This window comes from Triticum aestivum, chromosome 3A, assembly GCF_018294505.1.
Source record: "Triticum aestivum cultivar Chinese Spring chromosome 3A, IWGSC CS RefSeq v2.1, whole genome shotgun sequence".
Taxonomy (NCBI): domain Eukaryota; kingdom Viridiplantae; phylum Streptophyta; class Magnoliopsida; order Poales; family Poaceae; genus Triticum; species Triticum aestivum.
In genome coordinates this window covers 534837508-534859394 of record NC_057800.1, presented here as the reverse complement: position 1 = coordinate 534859394, position 21887 = coordinate 534837508, and the positions used below count along the sequence as shown (strand labels likewise).

Here is a 21887-nt window from a genome sequence, read left to right as displayed (position 1 = left end):
TCGGCAACATTTTCATTTCTCTGCTTGGATTGGAGTAAGATTGGAGAGACAGAAGAGAATGGATGAGGACAGTTGGGACTTGTGTAGCGTTTAGGAGAGAATAACCAAACAAGTTCCCGAGTGACGGCCCGGCCCGGCCCGGCCCCACCCAAGAGCATCTCTCTCCTCTCCCCCGCGGCGGACGAGAAGGGGAGAAGAGAAACGTCTCAAACGCGCTAGCGGCAGCAAGGCCGAGCAAGTGGCGATTCGCGAGAAGCCGAGCGGGAGGCGGCACAGCAACGGCAGAGCAGAGGCAGCGGGAGAGGGGAGATCGAGGCCAAACAGATGCCTGCTCCTGCTCGGAAAGGGGTAACGAATCCATCTCAATTGCTCCGGCGATTCCTCCCTCCCCCATGGCCGCGTTCAAAAATTCCTTCCCAATCCTACCTATACGGGCATATTCGTTTCTCAGCTCTCTCTCTCTCTCTCTCTCTCTCTCTCTCTCTCTCTCTCATCAGCTGTGAAGAAGAGAAGGAAGATTGAGCCGCAGCGGCAGCAGCCAAGGGTCTCGACGGAGACGGCGGGCGGCCGCTCCTCGCCGCCGGTCGACTGATCAGGTGACAGTTCTAAATCCTCCCCCGTCAACCACCTTGGTGCCAGAATTTACTCCCCCGGTAGATCGCCGTTAGCGGCCGAGGTTTCCCAAGCTCGCTCGAACGGAACGAACGGGTCGCGCCGTCGCCCGAGCGGAGCGGGGGCTCAGTCAGTGGCAGTCCCGTAGTTTTCTCCCGCTGATGCCGTTGCCGCTTGTCTCGTGGGGCCTCACCAAGCGGCGACTGACGAGTTTATCTCCTGGAAGGAAATATCGCCTATAGCCTCTGCTGGTTACCAGGGCCCACAACCTACTTTTCTTCGCCTATCGCGTTGATCTGGTGGCACATGGCCGCCTCTATGGAACGGCGCCGTGCGGGTCCGCCCACGAGGTGGCGCGCGGGCCCACTTGCCATTCTTGTTGATGCGCCTGCGTGCGTCCCCTTGCGGCGTGCGTTGCACCTTTTTGGCATGGCGTCAAGCTGCGGAGAGGACGCAAGCCAGCAGCGGCGTGCGGCTGATGAGTAAAAAAAAACTGGTGTCACTCACTAGTACTCCTAGTAATAGCGTCTAGTTTAGAGGCCATGGATTCAAATTTACAGCACACCATAGCTAGGGTTTCGTGCTAGCTTATCGTTAGTGGTCTTTATTATTGCGGCGTGCTTATCGTTAGTGGTCTTTTCTTTTTTCAAAATTTACATGGCCAGGCAGAAAAAGGCAATGAGTTAGATCTAGTTTTCCCTTTCACCAGGCAAAAAAAGACAGACGTGTTTTGAGCGCAGGAATTACGAAAGGCAAACTGGTCTTTATCCGAGCCTCTTTTCGCTTTGACGGGAATGCGGGGAGGTCTGACTGGTACTCCCTCCGTTCCAAAATAGATGACCCAACTTTGTACTAACTTTGTACTAAAGCTAGTACAAAGTTGAGTCATCTATTTTAGAACGGAGGGAGTAGCTCTCTAGTGCGGCACAACACAAACAGGGACGGGTGAAAGCACAACAGAAAGCGTCGATCTTTGAGGCTTTAAACACAAGGAGCTAGCAAACAATTATGCCCCAAAACAAAGTGTCACGACCACAGGTTCCCCTCAAAAGCACTTGCTGGCCATCGGCGATAGATACTCTACACCACGAACTTTCGGGTTTTGCTCTGCCTTTTTCTCCTCTGATGATTTTCTTCAGCCTTTGCGATAATGCTTCACGCTACTATCTCCGTTTCAGTTTATAAGTCCTACGCGTATACCTAGGTTGCCAATTTTATCACCTTAATATAAACTAGGTAACACAAAAATTATACGGTTTGAAAATAGAGCATCTGAAGTTTATATTGATATATTTTTTGTAATATATGACTTGTATTAAGTTGGTCAAATTAACGACCTAGGGGTACGCGCACGCCTTGTAAACTGAGAGAGAGGTAGTACTATTCTTAAGAAATGAATGAGATATTGATGCAAGCTGGAGGTTTAAGATGTTGTGCCGCTTGCTGTACGCCTGTACCCCGGTGCTCGCGGTCGGACTGAGATCCAGTGCCTTGGCACACACAAGGCACGGATGAACAGTATCGTGCCTTGAGCTTTCAGCCGTTAGATCGGAAATCAAGGTTCCAGATTTCAGTGAACAGTACCCCGCGCTACAGTGTGTTGGTCCTGTAGCGATTATCCTCTAGCAGACTTCCTGTAGCGATGCACTGTAGCGGTGACTCTTGATGTTCATTGGACCGTCGCTTGTAGATCCAACGTCCAAAAGATGCCCTTAAGGTACGATACTATTCATCCGTGCCTTGTGTGTGCCAAGGCACCGGATCTCAGTCGCTCGCGGTCTGGTTGTTTCAGTGGGCAAGCGGGGACACCGCACGTGAGCGGCATGTAGCCAAATGTTTCCAATTGCGGGATAGGAGCAAACAAAAAAGTCTGATGGACTCATGTGCCATATGGCTCCAAATCTCCGAATATTGAAAGCTCTTATGCTTTCTCACCCACAATTCAAAAGTTGTCACGCCCCCAGCCCCTTTTCCGCTCATCTCGTCTGCTGCTGGAAATGGGCTGAAACGGCTCTCCAGCAGAATTAATGCACGCCTATATCGATCACCAAAACCAAAAAGTTATCTACGCGAATCCACTACTAAAATTAATCCCCTAGATTTTCCACACAGCGAGTCAGTTGAGTGCCAATTCTGCTGGCTCCATGGCTTCACCGAGACGAAACCTAGGATCAGAATTTAGAACTGCTGTTGAGCTGTAGTAGCGCATCACCAAACTCTCGTTCATTCATCATCCATTCTTATCGTCGTCATCATTGTCCCACCGGAAAGTACAGCGCAAGGAAACACTAGCCAGCGAGCGAGCGGGTCGAGTCGGGTCATGGTTGGAAACCCCAGAAGCAAAGCAAAGCAAACCCCCTCAAACCCCACGCCGGCGAAGCCAGACAAACGCCGCATGATTTCCCCCTCGCCCGCCGCCGCCGCCGCCGCCTCCTCATGTGTGTAGAGTGCCCTAATTCGCCGGAAATGATGTGGCTGTTGTTGATGACTAGTACTAATTCCTCCTCCTGTTTTGCAGCTGCGTGAGACGGAATGAGCCACCTGCGCAACCGCCGCCCCACCGCCGCCGCCGCGGCGGCGGCGGCGGCGGAGCAGCCGCCGGTCCAGGCGTCGTACAACATCATCCCGATCCAGGACGTGGTGATGCACGGGCAGCACCCGTCGCTGCGGTTCCCGGAGGTGCGCGCGGCGGTGGAGGCGATGGCGCACGCGGAGGACCTCCCGCAGCCGCCGCTCATGCGCGCCTGGGACTTCCGCCGCGCCGACCTCTTCGACTGGCTCGGCGCCACCTTCGGCTTCCAGCTGCACAACGTCCGCAACCAGCGGGAGCACCTCGTCCTCCTCCTCGCCAACGCCCAGCTCCGCGCCGGCGGCACCCTGCCCGCCGACCACCCCGCCGACGTCCTCCACTCCTCCGTCGCCCGGACCATCCGGAAGAAGCTCCTCAGGAACTACACTGCCTGGTGCGCCTACCTCGGCCAGAGGCCGCACGTCCACGTGCCCAGCGCCGGCCGCCGGACCGGTGCCTCGGCCACCGTTGGCGTCGACACCCGCAGGGACCTCCTCTACACGGCGCTGTACCTGCTAATCTGGGGGGAGGCTGCCAATTTGAGGTTCATGCCAGAGTGCCTCTGCTACATCTTCCATTACATGGCCCTCGACCTCAGCCATGTCATGGACTGCTCTATCGATATTGAGACAGGGCGGCTTGCAATCCCTGCTGTGTGCGGTGAGGAGGCTTTCCTGAACCGTGTTGTCATTCCGATTTATAGTGTGCTCAAGGCCGAGGTGGAAGCAAGCCGGAATGGGACCAAGCCACACTCAGCGTGGAGAAATTATGATGATGTGAATGAGTACTTCTGGAGCCGGCGAGTTTTCAAGAAGCTCCGGTGGCCACTGGATACATCAAGGGGCTTCTTTGTGCCGCCGGGGAAGCTTGGCCGTGTTGGGAAGACTGGTTTTGTAGAGCAGCGGTCTTTTTGGAATGTCTACCGCAGCTTTGACCGGTTATGGGTTATGCTTATTCTGTTCTTTCAGGCAGCGATGATCATTGCATGGAATGGTAGCGGGATTCCATGGGAGACCCTCAGGCACCGTGACATCCAGGTCCGGGTGCTGTCAGTGTTCATCACCTGGGCTGGGCTGCGCTTTATGCAGGCGTTGCTTGATGCGGGCACTCAATACAGTCTTGTGTCGAGGGAGACTAAGCTGATCTCTGTACGGATGGTGCTCAAGGCGTTTGTTGCTGCAGGGTGGACTATCACATTCAGCGTGCTTTATGTGCGGATGTGGGATCAGCGGTGGCGAGATCGCAGGTGGTCCTTCGCCGCCGAAACCAGGGTGTTAAATTTCCTTGAAGCAGCTGCTGTGTTTGTCATCCCACAGGTGCTTGCGTTGGTGCTGTTCATCATTCCTTGGGTTCGGAATTTTACAGAGAAAACCAACTGGAGAATTCTATATGTGCTCACCTGGTGGTTCCAGACACGCACATTTGTAGGCCGTGGTCTGAGGGAGGGGCTAATAGATAACATCAAGTATTCCCTATTCTGGATCTGCCTTCTTGCTGCTAAGTTTAGCTTCAGCTACTTCCTCCAGATTAAGCCCATGGTGTCCCCCACGAAGACAATATTCAGCCTCCATGACATCCGACGTAACTGGTTTGAGTTCATGCCCCACACGGAGCGGATTGCTGTAATCATCCTGTGGCTCCCAGTTGTCCTCATTTACCTCATGGATATCCAGATATGGTATGCAGTCTTCTCATCACTTACAGGGGCACTTATCGGTCTTTTCTCGCATCTGGGGGAGATTCGCAGTGTTGAGCAGCTGCGATTGAGGTTTCAGTTTTTTGCAAGTGCAATGCAGTTTAATTTGATGCCAGAGGAGCACCTGGACAAGTTGCATGGTGGCATCCGGAGTAAACTGTATGATGCGATTCACCGGCTCAAGCTGAGATACGGTTTTGGCCGCCCATATAGGAAAATTGAAGCAAATGAGGTCGAAGCAAAGAGATTTGCACTGATTTGGAATGAGATCATTCTGACATTTAGGGAAGAAGACATTGTTAGTGACAAGGAAGTTGAGCTTCTTGAGCTTCCACCAGTTGTTTGGAAAATTCGTGTGGTGCGGTGGCCGTGCTTGCTGCTAAACAATGAGCTGCTTCTTGCTCTCAGTCAAGCAAAAGAGCTAGTGGCTGATGACAGGACACACTGGGGTAGGATATCTAGCATCGAGTACAGGCGATGTGCTGTGATTGAAGCTTATGACAGCATACGCCAGTTGCTGCTGGAGATCATTGAGGAGAGGACGGATGAGCACGTTATTGTCAATCAGCTGTTCCTTGCATTTGATAGCTCAATGGAATACGGGAAATTCTCTGAAGACTACAGGCTAGACTTGTTACCTAAAATCCATTCATCTGTAATCACCTTAGTGGAACTGCTACTGAAGGAAAAAAAAGATCAGACCAAGATAGTCAACACGTTGCAGACTCTCTATGTCCTTGCAGTTCATGATTTTCCAAAGACCAGGAAGGGTATTGAACAGCTCCGGCAAGAGGGGCTAGCACCGTCAAGGTTGACTGAATCTGGGTTGCTCTTTGAGGATGCCGTAAAATTCCCTGGTGAGAATGATCTTAGCTTCTACAAGCAGGTGAGGCGCCTCCATACGATCCTCACATCCAGGGATTCCATGAACAATGTCCCAAAGAACCCTGAGGCTAGGCGGCGTATAGCTTTCTTCAGCAACTCCCTATTCATGAACATGCCTCGTGCTCCCACAGTTGAGAAGATGGTGGCATTCAGTGTTTTGACTCCATATTACAACGAAGACGTCATGTACAACAAGGACCAGCTTCGTCGTGAAAATGAAGATGGCATCTCAATCTTGTTTTATCTTCAGAAGATTTATGAAGATGACTGGGCGAACTTTTTAGAACGTATGAGGAGGGAGGGAATGGTTAGTGACGATGATATTTGGGCTGGGAAATTTCAGGAGCTCCGACTTTGGGCCTCGTATAGGGGTCAGACCTTATCACGGACTGTTAGGGGAATGATGTACTATTACAGGGCTCTCAAGATGCTTGCTTTTCTTGATACTGCCTCTGAGATAGACATTGCAGAAGGAACAAAACATCTGGCTAGCTTTGGTTCCATTAGGCATGAAAATGATGTGTATCCTATCAACAATGGTTTGCAACAACGGCCTCAAAGGAGGTTGAACAGAGGAGCCAGCACTGTCAGTCAGTTGTTTAAAGGCCAGGAAGATGGTGCTGCTCTTATGAAGTACACATATGTGGTCGCTTGCCAGATATACGGAAACCAGAAAAAGGGGAAAGATCCACGTGCTGAAGATATCCTGTCTCTTATGAAGAAAAATGAGGCCCTTCGTGTTGCTTATGTTGATGAGGTCCATCACGAGATGGGTGATATACAATATTATTCTGTCCTTGTAAAATTTGACCAGGACTTGCAGAAAGAGGTTGAGATATACAGGATCAGGTTGCCAGGCCCACTGAAACTTGGAGAAGGTAAACCTGAAAACCAGAACCATGCCATCATATTCACCAGAGGCGATGCAGTGCAAACAATTGACATGAACCAGGATAATTATTTTGAGGAGGCTCTCAAGATGCGCAATCTATTACAACAGTACAACTATTATCATGGGAGCCAAAAGCCAACCCTGTTGGGAGTTCGAGAACATGTTTTCACTGGATCTGTCTCTTCACTTGCTTGGTTCATGTCTGCACAAGAGACAAGCTTTGTTACCCTTGGGCAGCGTGTGCTAGCTAATCCACTGAAGGTTCGGATGCATTATGGGCATCCTGATGTATTTGATCGCCTTTGGTTTCTGACCCGTGGTGGTTTAAGTAAGGCATCGAGAGTAATCAATATCAGTGAGGACATATTTGCAGGTTTCAACTGCACCCTCCGTGGTGGAAATGTTAGCCACCATGAGTACATCCAGGTTGGCAAGGGGCGTGATGTTGGGCTTAATCAGATATCGATGTTTGAAGCTAAGGTATCCAGTGGCAATGGTGAACAGACATTGAGTAGGGATATCTACAGACTTGGTCATAGAACTGATTTTTTTCGGATGCTTTCTGTGTTTTATACAACAGTGGGATTCTACTTCAACACAATGCTGGTGGTCTTGACAGTTTACACATTTGTTTGGGGGCGCCTGTATCTGGCCCTGAGTGGTCTGGAGGCTGGAATTCAGGGAAGTGCTAATGCTACTAACAATAAAGCCTTGGGTGCTGTGCTAAATCAGCAGTTTGTCATACAGCTCGGATTCTTCACTGCCCTGCCAATGATTTTAGAGAATTCTCTTGAACTGGGTTTTCTACCAGCTGTCTGGGATTTTTTCACAATGCAGATGAATTTTTCGTCTGTCTTCTACACATTTTCCATGGGAACAAAAAGCCATTACTATGGCCGAACAATTCTTCATGGTGGTGCAAAGTATCGGGCTACTGGCCGTGGCTTTGTTGTGCAGCATAAGAGTTTCGCTGAAAATTACAGGCTATATGCTAGGAGCCACTTCATAAAGGCTATAGAGCTCGGAATAATATTGACCGTGTATGCCGCTCACAGTGTGATTGCCAGGAACACACTTGTTTACATAGTCATGATGATATCTAGCTGGTTTCTCGTGGTGTCCTGGATCATGGCTCCATTTGCATTTAATCCTTCTGGCTTTGATTGGTTGAAAACTGTGTATGATTTCGAGGATTTCATGACCTGGATCTGGTTTCCAGGAGGTATATTTTCTAAGGCTGAGCACAGCTGGGAAGTGTGGTGGTATGAGGAGCAAGATCATCTGCGGACTACTGGCCTTTGGGGAAAGATTTTGGAGATACTGTTAGATCTCAGATACTTCTTTTTTCAGTATGGGGTTGTATACCAGCTCAAAATCGCAGATGGAAGCAGAAGTATTGCCGTGTATCTGCTTTCCTGGATATGTGTGGCAGTGATCTTTGGTGTTTTTGTCCTGATGTCCTATACCAGGGACACGTATGCTGCAAAGCAACATCTTTACTACCGAGTTGTCCAGACTGCTATCATCATTCTGGGAGTGCTGGTGCTGATATTATTCCTGAAATTTACTGAGTTTCAAATCATTGACATCTTCACTGGCCTTTTGGCATTCATTCCTACTGGCTGGGGCTTGATTTCCATTGCTCAGGTGATCAGGCCATTCATCGAATCCACTGTGGTGTGGGGCAGTGTTATTTCTGTGGCGCGTTTGTATGAGATACTGCTTGGAGTGATTGTTATGGCACCAGTTGCATTGCTGTCCTGGTTGCCAGGATTTCAAGAAATGCAGACAAGGGTACTGTTCAATGAAGGTTTCAGCAGAGGCCTCCAAATATCCCGCATTCTTGCTGGCAAGAAAACGAACACAATTTGAGGTACTCCATAATAAACCTTTTCGATTTATCTGGCCTATTTGCAATGTACTGTGCATCCACTTATATTCTACTGGCATCTTTACATTGAATTGTGACGCTTCTGGAAGCAGTGGAATTTAGGGCTTAGTCTCATGGTGAATCATACTATTTCGACAAATAGCATTTGACAAGTCTAAACTTGCCGCTTTCTAATTGTCCAATTGGTGTTTTCAGTAATGATAAATAGCTCCATTGATGATTTAGATTCCTGTGTTGGGCTGGTGTCACTGATGAGCGTAAATTGTGCTGAAAACGAAAAATGCTGAGGTTATGTGATTGATCTAATGCTCTATTCTTTATCAATTTACCATCTGTTTTATCCTTGTCTAATGGGATGAGTGCATCTGAAGTTAGCTTCCTTGTGTTTCCCCTTTTCTGTCTGTCCGCGTGTCGATACCACCAAGTTTCACTCAGCACGAAAGTCGTTAATTTTGCGCTCTAGTAGAATAATAATACTACCAATGAAGTGTGTGTGGTGTTTTTGCATGAAATTCAAGGTAGCATGTACAGCCTGTTCTATTTTTGCACTGGAAAAATATCAAACTGTGCACTTTCTGATTCAGAGATGTAACTGCTGGGTTTTTTGCCTTGATTTTTTTCGCAGGCACTAACCAGGTTGCCGCGGTTCCAGTTAGGCAGTGATCCGGTCATCATCTCTGTACAGCACCAACGCGGAAAGCCTTCCGTGGCATAGCTTAGCTCCATATTGCAATCTTTTGCTGGCTACTGGCGATCTCTCTAGATTAGATGTTCAGATTCGTACAACTTTGGTGATTTAGGCATTGAGTCTTTGCACTAGCTGCCTGTTAGAGTAGATGACGATATATTTGTTGGCCTGGCTAGAAGTTCCATCTCCTGTGCTGAAGAGGTTGTGTAATTGAGGATTGATGGAAATTTCCCGCTGTGGTTGATCAGATCTAGGTCTGCGCCTCAGTTATGAACGCGCTATTTCTTCCGTTGCATTCTCTCTGCATGCTCTGCATGTGGTCATCTGGTGCCGCGCAAAAACGGCAAAAAGAAGATTGGCGCTTTTGCAATCCGTGCGAGTACGGTCGGAATGGACTCGTAACAAAGTGGGTTACTCTTGGGAACATATGCTCCTGCGCATCAATTTTTTTTTTTTGCAAATGTTAATATTTTTTGAAGAAAATAGATGGGTTCATTGTCACGGTCAAATTGGCACTTGTAAAATTTTAGGGGAAAAACTTAAGCATTTTGATCTGTGCAAAAATAAAATAAAATAACGAATGTCAAATGTTACCTCCAAATGTTAGGCATGTGTGTGGAGATGGTGCCTGCATTGGTTTCCTGCTCCGGCGTTTTTTCATGTGTGTTTGTCTTGGTTGCACTGTCAAACGGAGCGAACAACGCGGCTGTGCGTCTTGATTCTCCGGCTCCAGTTTTCATCGACGAAGGTTGGTCAGCCTCGCCGAGTATGGTGTAAAATTTGTGTTCCCCATCTCATTGAAAGAAGTTATGAAAGATTTGAAGCAATGGAGCAAAGCTACTTTTGGGAATGTATTGAAAGAGATTGAAAGGTTGCGGGGTTAGCTAGCAGACCTCCAGCTGTCAGGTGCGGATCGCGCACAAATCCGGGCAAAGATGAATGAACTAGATGAGCTGTTGTATAGAGAAGAGATGCTTTGGCTTCAACGGTCTCGTATTACTTGGTTGAAAGAGGGGGAACGAAATACTAAATACTTACACCGTCGGGCAGTCCGGCGGGCGCGGCGAAACTCTATACAGAGACTTATGAAGGCTGATGGTTCATGGTGTGTGGCTCCATCGGAGATGGAACGGATGGCCAATTCATACTTCAAGAAGGTTTTTACTAAAGACCTGACCTTGGATCCGAACGAGGTGTTGGATAGTATCGCCCCTAAAGTCTCCATGAAGATGAATGCGGCCTTGTGTCAAGAATATACGGAGGAGGAGATATCCAACGCGCTGTTTCAAATCGGTCCGTTGAAAGCATCGGGATGTGATGGGTTTCCGGCCAGGCTTTATCAGCGGAATTGGGCTGTTCTCAAGGATGAGATAGTGGCAGTGGTGCAGGAGTTTTTTACCACTGGTGTCATGCCGGATGGAGTTAATGACACGTCCATTGTGCTAATTCCTAAAGTGCCACACCCGAGAGAGCTAAAGGATTTCCGGCCCATTAGTTTGTGCAATGTGGTGTATAAGATCGTGTCAAAGTGCATGGTAAATAGGCTTCGACCTCTCTTATCTGAGCTTATTTCTGAAAATCAAAGTGCCTTCATCCTCGGGAGGCTTATCTCTGATAACTCCATCATCGCGTTTGAGTGCATTCATCACATCCAAACCGCCAAAGCAAATTCACCATCGTTGTGTGCTTACAAACTGGATTTGTGAAAGGCTTATGACCGCGTTGATTGGAACTTCCTGGAGAGGGCTCTTTCTAAGTGGGGATTCTCCGATGAATGGATCTCCCGCGTTATGGCATGTGTTACATCAGTGAAGTACTCGGTGAAATTCAATGGAAAATTGTTGGAGCCCTTCTTCCCCTCGAGAGGGCTCTGCCAAGGTGATCCGTTATCCCCCTTCCTCTTCCTCTTTGTGGCTGATGCTCTTTCTATTCTTTTGAATAAGTCAATGAGAGAAGAAGGACTACAAGGGGTCAAGATATGCAGGAGTGCTCCAATTATATCACATCTTTTGTTTGCGGATGACTCACTTCTGTTTTTTCACGCATCGGAACAGCAAGTTAGTTTGGTTAAAGGTGTGTTGAACACGTATACGGCAGCGTCTGGACAATTAATCAACCCGTCGACGTGCTCCATCATTTTCTCAGATAATTGCTTGCCAAGTGTGGTGCAAGAGGTTATGTCTGTTCTGGAGATTACACAAGAAGTTTTTGAACCAAAGTACTTGGGTCTCCCGGTCCCGGAAGGAAGAATGCACAAAGGGAATTTTGAAACCATCCAGGATCGATTGCGCAAGAAACTCATTGATTGGAGTGAGCAATATGTGTCCTCTGGCAATAAGAAGATTTTGATCAAGGCTGTGGCACATGCCCTGCCTACTTATGTCATGAGTGTCTTTAAGCTCCCTGCTTCGGTTTGTGACGAGCTAACTCGTATGATCCGTCAATATTGGTGGGGTGTTGAAAACGGGAAGAAGAAGATGGCCTGGATGAGTTGGGACAGATTGAGGCTACCTAAACCTATGGGTGGCATGGGGTTTAAGGATATGAGGACGTTTAATCAAGCATTGTTGGCCAAACAACCCTGGCGCCTAATAGACACGCCGGACAGCCTCTGTGCACGGCTTATGAAAGCCAGATACTACCCTTCGGGGAAACTGTTGGATACGTCGTTCTCAGGCAACGATTCTTTAGTTTGGAAGGGTATTTTACATGGTCTCGATCTGCTGAAGAGAGGTGTTATTTGGAGGGTTGGCAATGGAGCTGATATTCACACGTGGAGAGACCCTTGGATCCCTCGGCCGTCGACGTTTCGCCCTATTACACCCAAGGGTAACTGTTGGCTGAACCGGGTGGCGGATTTTATCGATGATAACGATGCGTGGCGTGTTGATCGCCTACGGGAATTCTTTTGGCCTATGGACGTGGATTACATACTAAAAATCAGAACTTCTCCCTGCAACCGCGATGATTTTGTCTCCTGGTTCCCGGAGAAGACCGGAGTTTTCACGATAAGGAGCACGTACAAGTTGGCCACATGCGATCATAACGTCACTTTCGCTAATGGATCATCTAGTACAAACCCGGAGGGTGACCGCTCAGTGTGGAACCATATTTGGTCGGCCAATGTGCCTCAGAAGATGAAAATCAATGCATGGAGAGTGGCAACCGGCACATTGGCAACTCAACAATGCAAAAATCAGAGGCACTTGGCTACACGTTCTCTATGCCCTCTCTGTGGGGTAAAGGAGGAGACTACTTTTCATGCTCTGATTGCATGCACGCAAGCGAGGATCTTGTGGATTAATGCTACCTCTTGAGCACTGCATTGGTTTTCTCTTGAAGAGGAAAGGGTGATGCAGCAAAGTAGCGTAAGTATTTCCCTTAGTTTTTGAGAACCAAGGTATCAATCCAGTAGGAGGCTACACGCAAGTCCCTCGTACCTACACAAACAAATAAGAACCTCGCAACCAACGCGATAAAGGGGTTGTCAATCCCTTCACGGTCACTTACGAGAGTGAGATCTGATAGAGATAATAATAATAAGATAAATATTTTTGGTATTTTTATGATATAGATTAGAAAATAAAGATTGCAAAATAAAAGGTAATAGAATAGCTTGTTGACTGAAGATTAATATAAATGAGAATAGACCCGGGGGCCATAGGTTTCACTAGTGGCTTCTCTCAAGAAAGCATAAGTATTACGGTGGATGAACAAATTACTGTCGAGCAATTGATAGAAAATTGCATAATTATGAGAATATCTAGGCATGATCATGTATATAGGCATCACGTCTGCAACAAGTAGACCGAAACGATTCTGCATCTACTACTATTACTCCACACATCGACTGCTATCGAGCATGCATCTAGAGTATTAAGTTCATAAGAACAGAGTAATGCATTAGGCAAGATGACATGATGTAGAGGGATAAACTCAAGCAATATGATATAAACCCCATCTTTTTATCCTCAATGGCAACAATACAATAAATGCCTTGCTGCCCCTGCTTTCACTAGAAAAGGACACCGCAAGATTGAACTCAAAGCTAAGCACTTCTCCCATTGCAAGAAATATCAATCTAGTAGGCCAAACCAAACTGATAATTCGAAGAGACTTGCAAAGATAACCAATCATACATAAAAGATTTCAGAGAAGAATCAAATATTGTTCATAGATAAACTTGATCATAAACCCACAATTCATCGGATCTCAACAAACACACCGCAAAAAGAGTTGCATCAAATAGATCTCCAAGAAGATCGAGGAGAACATTGTATTGAGATCCAAAGAGAGAGAAGACGCCATCTAGCTAATAACTATGGACCCGAAGGTTTGAAGTAAACTACTCACACATCATCGGAGGGGCCATGGAGTTGATGTAGAGGCCCTCCGTGATCAATTCCGCCTCCGGCGGAGCTCCGGAAAAGGTCCCAAGATGGGATCTCTTGGGTATAGAAGGTTGCCGAGGTGAAAATAGGGTTTCGTGGTGCTCCTGGATGTTTTCGGGGTATATGAATATATATAGGAGGAAGAAGTAGGTCGGTGGAGCCACGAGGGGGGAACTCGTTGGTTACTTGACGTCCACTCAAAGTCCCCTGGATCACGTTTGTTCCAAAAATAACTCTCCCGAAGGTTTTATTCCATTTGATATTCCTTTTCTGCGAAACACTAAAATAGGCAAAAAACAACAATTTGCACTGGGCCTTGGGTTAGTAGGTTAGTCCCAAAAATAATATAAAAGTGTATAAATAAGCCCATTAACATCCAAAACAGATAATATAATAGCATGGAACAATCAAAAATTATAGATACGTTGGAGACTTGTCAATTAACATGTGTAGAAGATGGCCGCTGCCTAATGATGATGTTCTTATCGATAACAGGAAGGAATGGCTCATGTTCCTTCTCAGCTCTTGCTCTGAGGTGGTTGTAGACATGGTGCTTTTGCTGATTTGGAGGATTTGGCAGATCCGCAATGACATATACCATGGCAAGGAAGCCCCTCCCGTGCTGGCCTCGATAGAGTTCTTGGATAGTTACTATAAATCTATCAACCTGGCGGGCAAGTTCACTGTGGAGGAGATTGTTAAAGGCAAAATGCCCTTAGTGGCCCTTGTGTCGCCGCGCCAAAAAGCTTCAGCGACTGTCACGCCGTGGCCGGCACCACCGCAAGGCTCCGTGGCCCTGTCCGTCGATGGTTCTTTCCATCCGGAGGACGGCACTGCGGCGGTTGGGATGGTCCTAAGGAACCACGAAGGGGTGATTCTTTTTGCAGCATACAGATATGTATTTCACTTCAATGATTCTCTAGAGGCGGAACTACATGTCATGATGAAGGTATGGCGCTGGCTATTGAGCATTCTGATGCTCCATTGATACTTCAATCGGACTCTTCTGAAGCGTTGTCATGCCTGTCTATGGATGCTCTCCAGCGTTCAACTTATGGCCACTTAGTATTGGAGATCAAGTACTTATCTGGTAATAGGGAGTTTGTTCCTCAGAAACTTAGTCGTTCTCAGAATAGAGTCGTCGATCGTCTGGCAAACTATAGCCGTACGCAGCGAGCTACCGCTGTCTGGCTATGCTCAGTTCCTCCTTGTATTGAGGATGTATGGCTCTCGACTGTAACTCTATGAATTTGCAATAAAATTCCCTTTACCCTCGCAAAAAAGAAGAACTGAGGCGCTCTACAGGTCTCTTTCGGCATTTTTCTTCTCCGGGACGGCGATTTGTCATGCAGAATGTTATTTGCCGATGTCTTCTAGTCTACATTGATGATTTCTTGGGCGCTGCTTCTACAGTCTCTTGGGATTAAACAAGTTTGCTTCGCTGAGATGAAGGTAGAGAGACGATAACAAGCTTTGCTCAAGGCGTACGATCGGTGTATGCAGAAGGAAGACTTTCAACATCCCCATGGATATTTTTAGGTACTCCCCAAGGATTTGGATGCACTCTCTTCGTCCCATAATATAAGAGCGTTTTTTACACTACACCGAGGTAGTATTATATAACTTTTGTAAATATATGTTTGTAAGGGCTTGTGTTACTTGATATATAGTCTCGGCCTAGAAAAAGTTTTACACATCTTGTAGTTACCACATGCATGTGCTACTAACAAATGCCAAAAGATCTGCGAAACAACCTGTGGTCGGATGGTTAGAGGGACTGTGGTATTCCCAGCCCACTAGGATTCAAATCCTGGTGCTCGCATTTATTTCTGGATTTATTTCAGGATTTCCGGCGATGCACATCCAGTGGGAGGAGACATTCACGTCGACGACGAGGTGCCTATGGTGACTTCGTAAATTTCAACATGAATATCCCGGCTCAGTCTTTCGGAGGTGCTCATAGGGATAGGGTGTGCGTGTGTGCGTTCATAGGGGTGAGTGTATGTGCGTGTATATGAGCGCTTGCATCTGTACTGTGTTAAAAAAAGCCAAAAGAGCCAATCACTGCCCCTTCCGCCTCCGACGATGATGATGATATTAGAGCAAGTACAATAAGGTGATGTAGGCGGGCTGTAAGACATTAAATATTTTTTTGCTTAGTTAGAAGAGAGAAGAAAAGCGGGCTACTAGTTAACAGCTGGCTGCAACACGTGCTTCTAGGCACTTTGTCAGAGAGTAAGGTGGGCCATATATCAGCAAAGTAGTACATATTTATATCCAGCTATTGTACTTGCCGACTATAAGTTTGGTTATGTATGACATGGCAACATCATATAGCCACAGCTGGCTATATTACTAACCATGCTCTTAAGCTCTAATCTTGTCTCGGTGAAGTATATGTTTTGTCTTTTATGCCCTTTTTATACTCCACAATGTAGTGTATATAGGTTTTCTGAAAAGTCAAATTTACAAAATTTGACCAAGTTTATATACAAAACTACTTATATCTAAAATATCAAATATATATAATATGAAAGTACCCCTTGTGATGTATCTAAGGTTATGTATTTTGCACTCTAGATGTATATGTTTTTCTCTACAGATATGGTCAAAGTTTATAATGTTTTACCTTTCAAAAAAAAATTATACTCACTACATTGTGAAACAGAGAGAATATAATATACAAGCCATGATTGGTTTATAAATAACAAACTACACAAGATCTTTATGTCAACACTCTAACTTGACTGCGAACTTGGTGGTAGAGTGTGACAGTTTAAAGTTCAGCTTGCTTGGCGAAGGAAGTGAGCATAGCTCAGATGACCCCTTATGGTGGAATCAATCTACCTCCTATATTTTCAAATTTAATTCTAACATTCCGTGCGAGATGACATTTTCGCTGACTACAAGACATTTGTTATACTTAAGATTATGGACTCAATCTGTTAGAGATGCTATGTGGTCTGTATGTGCGTTTATAGAAATGAGTATATACACAAGGCAAGCGTTCATGTAATGCAAGAGCATTTATAGCCGAACTTTGCAAATCCGGCCCCTCAAACGCCTGCGGTGTTGGGTAACGTAGCATGCAATTTCAAAAAAAAAATCTATGCTCGTGCAAGATCTAACTAGGAGATGCATATCAACGAGAGGGGGAGAGTGTGTCCACGTACCCTCATAGACCGAAAGCGGAAGCATTTGACAACACGGTTGATGTAGTCGAACTTCTTCTCGTTCCAACCGATCAAGCACCAAATGTACGACACCTCCGAGTTCTGCACACGTTTAGCTCGATGACGTCTCTCGAACTCTTGATCCAGCAGAGTGCCTAGGAAGTAGATGAGTCCCGTCAGCACGAAGGCGTGGTGACGGTGATGGTGAAGTGATCCGCGCAGGGCTTCGCCTAAGCACTACGAAGATATGACCGGAGGCGTAAATTGTGGAGGAGGGTGCCGCATATGGCTAACAATTGTTGGTGTGTGTTCTAGCGGTGCCCCCATATATATAGGTTGGAGGGAAGGAGAGGCAGCCAAGGGGGCACCCCAAGTAGGAGGAATCCTACTTGGGCGCCTCCCTATTCGGCCTCCCCCCATTCCATATTCATCCGGAGGGGGAAGAAGGAGGAGGGAGGAGAGAAGGAAGGGAAAGGCCGAATTGATCCCCTTCCTTTCTCTCTTCCCCTCTTTCCTCCCCCCTTATTTCAGCCTACATGGGGCGCACCAGCCCCCTACACTACAAAAAAAGACACATTCGTGACATTTTGGGCCGAACGAAAAAAAATCTGTCATGCTTATGACACTTCTATGACATTAATTGTGACAAAACGGTACCATCATAGATGTGGCGGGCTCCTACTTCTATGTCAAAAAATCATGACAGAAAATGGGCTTTTCGTCCTGGGCGGGCCGGAGACGCAGCTGCATGACATTCTTTGGGCCGTCCATGACGAAAAAACCGTGGTAGAAGCGAGGACGAGGAAAATATCAGGGAGTTCCCGGTTACGGTGGGTGGTCGGGGGCCAAGTGATGCGCGTTTCTCTTGTATGTACGTGCGTGTGTGCGAGGCGTTGCGTTCTAACTGAACCCGAACGATTGCACTATAGGCTACGGGTTACTGAACCCGAGCGATCGATCGATCCCTTGCTGTTAACTGAACCCAAGTGATTCCTTCGCTACTGCTGCTAACTAAAGCCGATCGATGCTGCCTCTTGATGAACAGTGAGCGTTTTGAGGGGTTTGGATGAACAGTTCCCGGTGGGGGGTTGGATGAACAGGACCCCGTGGTATTACCGCTGGATGAACAGTACCCCGATCGATCGAGCCGGTGGATGAACAGGACCCCATGGAGGGGTGGATGAACAGGACCCCGTGGAGGGCAGGATGAACAGGACGACCCCGTGGGGGGCTGGTTGAACAGTAGCCAATGGAGGGCTGGATGAACAGTAGCCCGTGGAGGGGTGGTTAAACAGGACCCCGTGGAGAGGGCTGGTTGAACAGTAGCCGGTGGAGGAGCGCGCGGTGGAGGCTGGATGAACATGAGCCCGTGGATGAACAATCGCAGGTGGAGGCTGGAGGAGGTCGATGGTGGATGAACAGTAGCCCGTGGAGGCTGGAGGAGGTCGACGGTGGAGATGAACAATATCCCGTGGAGTCCCGTTTTGCAGTACGCTACACCCCTCCCGATGAACAGGACCCCCATTTTGACCGTAGCGCTCTAACACATGTTTGTTTCCTCCGTTTTGCGATACACCACACCCCTCCCGATCAACAGGACCCCGTTTCGACTGTATGAGGTCCAAGAGAAGTCCATTTCCTCTATTTTGTGGTACGCTAGACCCCTCCCGATGAGCAGGATCCCGTTTCGACCATGGCCGGTCGAACACAAAGCCGTTTCCTCCGTTCTGCGGTACGCCAGGCCTCGTTTCCATCGGCTTTTCCGTCCAAGCGGGTTGGCTCCCGATGAATAGCATGCGTTCCGTTGCCGCCCGGTGAACACGACACATTCCATTGCCTCTCCATGAACACGATGACGGCGCAATTTCTCCGTTTTGACCCAGCCATCTACACAAGCCCTGGCCGTACGTATGCGTGAGTAGGTGTTTGAGACCCCGCCCGTATGTACGTACGTGGCCGTATTTACTTTCTTGCACCCTGTCCGCTGTACGTACATGTACATGCTACGTGCGTGCCTCTACTACTGTGGCGCCCCTGGTTTGACCGTACACTAATCATACACGCAAACATGTACTATCAAGATCAGGGACTCACGGGAAGATATCACAACACAACTCTACAAATAAAATAAGTCATACAAGCATCATATTACAAGCCAGGGGCCTCGAAGGCTCGAATACAAGAGCTCGATCATAGACGAGTCAGCGGAAGCAACAATATCTGAGTACAGACATAAGTTAAACAAGTTTGCCTTAAGAAGGCTAGCACAAACTGGGATACAGATCGAAAGAGGCGCAGGCCTCCTGCCTGGGATCCTCCTAAACTATTCCTGGTCGTCGTCAGCGGGCAGCACGTAGTAGTAGGCACCTCCGGTGTAGTAGGAGTCGTCGTCGAAGGTGGCGTCTGGCTCCTGGGCTCCAACATCTGGTTGCGACAACCAGGTAGAAGGGATAGGGGGAAAAGAGGGAGAAAGCAACCGTGAGTACTCATCCAAAGTACTCGCAAGCAAGGAGCTACACTACATATGTATGCATTGGTATCAACTAGAATAAGACTATCATATGTGGACTGAACTGCAGAATGCCGGAATAAGAGGGGGATAGCTAGTCCTTTCGAAGACTACGCTTCTGGCAGCCTCCGTCTTGCAGCATGTAGAAGAGAGTAGACTGAAGTCCTCCAAGTATCATCACGTAGCATAATCCTAACCTATGATCCTCCCCTCGTCGCCCTGTGAGAGAGCGATCACCGGTGATCACTTGGAAGGGTGTGTTTTATTAAGTATCCGGTTCTAGTTGTCATAAGGTCAAGGTACAACTCCAAGTCGTCCTGTTACTGAAGATCACGACTATTCGAATAGATTAACTTCCCTGCAGGGGTGCACCACATAACCCAACACGCTCGATCCCATTTGGCCGGACACACTTTTCTGGGTCATGACCAGCCTCGGAAGATCAACACGTCACAGCTCCACCTAGACCAACAAAGAGGTCAGCACGCCGGTCTAAATCTAAGCGCCCAGGGGTCTGGGCCCATCGCCCTTAGCACACCTGCACGTTGCGTGGGCGGCCGAAAGCAGACCTAGCCTAGTAGGCGTTCCAGTCCAATCTAGCGCGCGCCGCTCCGTTGCTGACGTCACGAAGGCTTCGGCTGATTCCACGACGTCGAGTGCCCATAACTGTCCCCGCGTAGATGGTTAGTGCGTATAGGCCAGTAGCCAGACTCAGATCAAAAACCAAGATCTCGTTAAACGTGTTAAGTATCTGCGAACGCCGACCAGGGCCAGGCCCACCTCTCTCCTAGGTGGTCTCAACCTGCCCTGTCGCTCCGCCTCAAAATAACAGTCGGGGACCGTCGGGGACCCAGGCCCACCTCTACCGGGATGGAGCCACCTGCCCCTTCAGCCCCCAACTCCGAACAGTACCACAGGTAATATAACTGTGTAAAGTACATAGTATATGCCCGTGATCACCTCCCGAAGTGATCACGGCCCAGTAGTATAACATGGACGACGGACAAGAGTGTAGGGCCACTGATGGAACACTAGCATCTATACTAAGCAGTAGGATAGCAGGTAATGGTAACAACAGTAGTAACAAGGACAGGCTATGCATCAGGATAGGAATAACGGAAAGCAGTAACATGCTACACTACTCTAATGCAAGCAGTATAGAGAAGAGTAGGCGATATCTGGTGATCAAAGGGGGGGCTTGCCTGGTTGATCTGGCAAGTAGGGGTCGTCAACACCGTAGTCGATCGGGGGTACCGGCAGCGGTCTCGGGGTCTACCGGAAAGAAGTAACGGAGGGGGAACACAATAAATAACAAAGCAAACAAAGCAACACAAAGCATAACATGGCAATGCGCGGTGCTAGGGGTGACCTAACGCCGTATGAGGTGATACCGGTGAAGGGGGGAAACATCCGGGAAAATATCCCCGGTGTTTCGCGTTTTCGGACAGATGAATCGGAGGGGGAAAGTTGTGCGGTCAGGGCTCGGCCCAGGGCGTGGGCAGGCCACGGCGGAGCGTAAGGCAGCGAGCGGCGCGTGGGGTCGGTGAGCCCGGGCGGAGGCGGACGCATGCAGGACGCCGGCATGCGAGCAGCGTGCGGCTTGCGAGTACAGAGGACGACGATGAGGACCAAACGAGCATCTCCAGCAACGATTTGAGCGGCCGCTGCTACCTAACGAATCGGGCGCGACGTCGCGCGTTGAACGAAATCAACGACACGAGCAGAGATGGCCGGAGTTGGCCGAAGCAATGACGGTGAGCGGCGGCCAGAGCAAGAGCTCAACGGATATGGGGATACGCGGGGAGAATGACCAAACAAATGGCTCAGGCGGCACCACAGGGACGCCACGAGCACGTTCACGTGCTTGCCTGGCCCTAGAGTACACGATACTGACGGTGACGAGCTCGACGACAGCGACAGAGCTTCGGTGGCGATGGTAGTATCAGCAGGAAACAACGAACCAAGTCTAGAGGAGAGGGGTTTCGACCGGGAGCTCATCGTGAGGCACAAGAAAGGCTGGTGGGAGTTTAGTAGCTACAGGAGGCGGTGAATCGTTGGCGGCGAGCTTCGAGCACCGATGAAGAAGACGAAGTCGATATCGACGATGTAGAGCGCCTGGCCTCGCGTGCGTTGGTGAGGAGGAAGAGGACGTCGAGGTGGTACGGCGTGGAGCACTCTGTGGCTTCGTGGGCGACGGATCGATGGTGACGACAGAGACTACCATGGCGGGGGAGGAAGAAAGCGGCGTGGGGAAGGGAGAGGATTTGCGCTAGGGTTCGGCGAGGGGCATGGAGACGGTCTTATACAACTCGGGGGCTGGCTGGATGATCGACACGGCGCCATCATCCGCCATGGAGGCGTGGATGTGAGCCACGATCCCCCTCCTGTGAACAGGAGGTAGGGGATCGCTACGGGATGGGCTGGGCCGCACTGTAGTTGCCTATGGCCCAGTAGCACACTAGGCTTTGCCCTTTACTTTTCCTTTGTCTTTCTGCCTTTTCTATTTTTCTTTTAATAGTTCATGTTTTCTTTTAAATACCTTTTATTTTTAGTTTTGTAAATTATGAACTTAGCCCCCTAA

At 48.5% G+C, this 21887-nt stretch overlaps 1 protein-coding gene and 1 non-coding gene across 3 annotated transcripts; both read left to right on the top strand.

Annotated features, from left to right (window-relative positions):
• Positions 1–110: 110 nt before the first annotated feature.
• On the top strand, positions 111–9531 carry LOC123062086 (callose synthase 11). 2 transcript variants are annotated; one of them, XM_044485425.1, is made up of 4 exons: positions 111–348; positions 498–596; positions 3131–8527; positions 9171–9531. In XM_044485425.1, the coding sequence occupies exon 3, from the start codon at positions 3145–3147 to the stop codon at positions 8524–8526; it is 5382 nt and encodes a 1793-aa protein (XP_044341360.1). In that variant the 5' UTR covers positions 111–348; positions 498–596; positions 3131–3144; the 3' UTR covers position 8527; positions 9171–9531. The 2 variants fall into 2 exon arrangements, with proteins under 2 accessions (XP_044341360.1, XP_044341361.1); XM_044485426.1 differs by lacking the exons at positions 111–348; positions 498–596 and adding an exon at positions 2622–3050.
• Positions 6152–6232, top strand: LOC123063838 (small nucleolar RNA J33). Its single transcript, XR_006430588.1, has one exon. It is a non-coding gene; the product is annotated as a small nucleolar RNA J33 (small nucleolar RNA).
• Positions 9532–21887: the final 12356 nt, after the last annotated feature.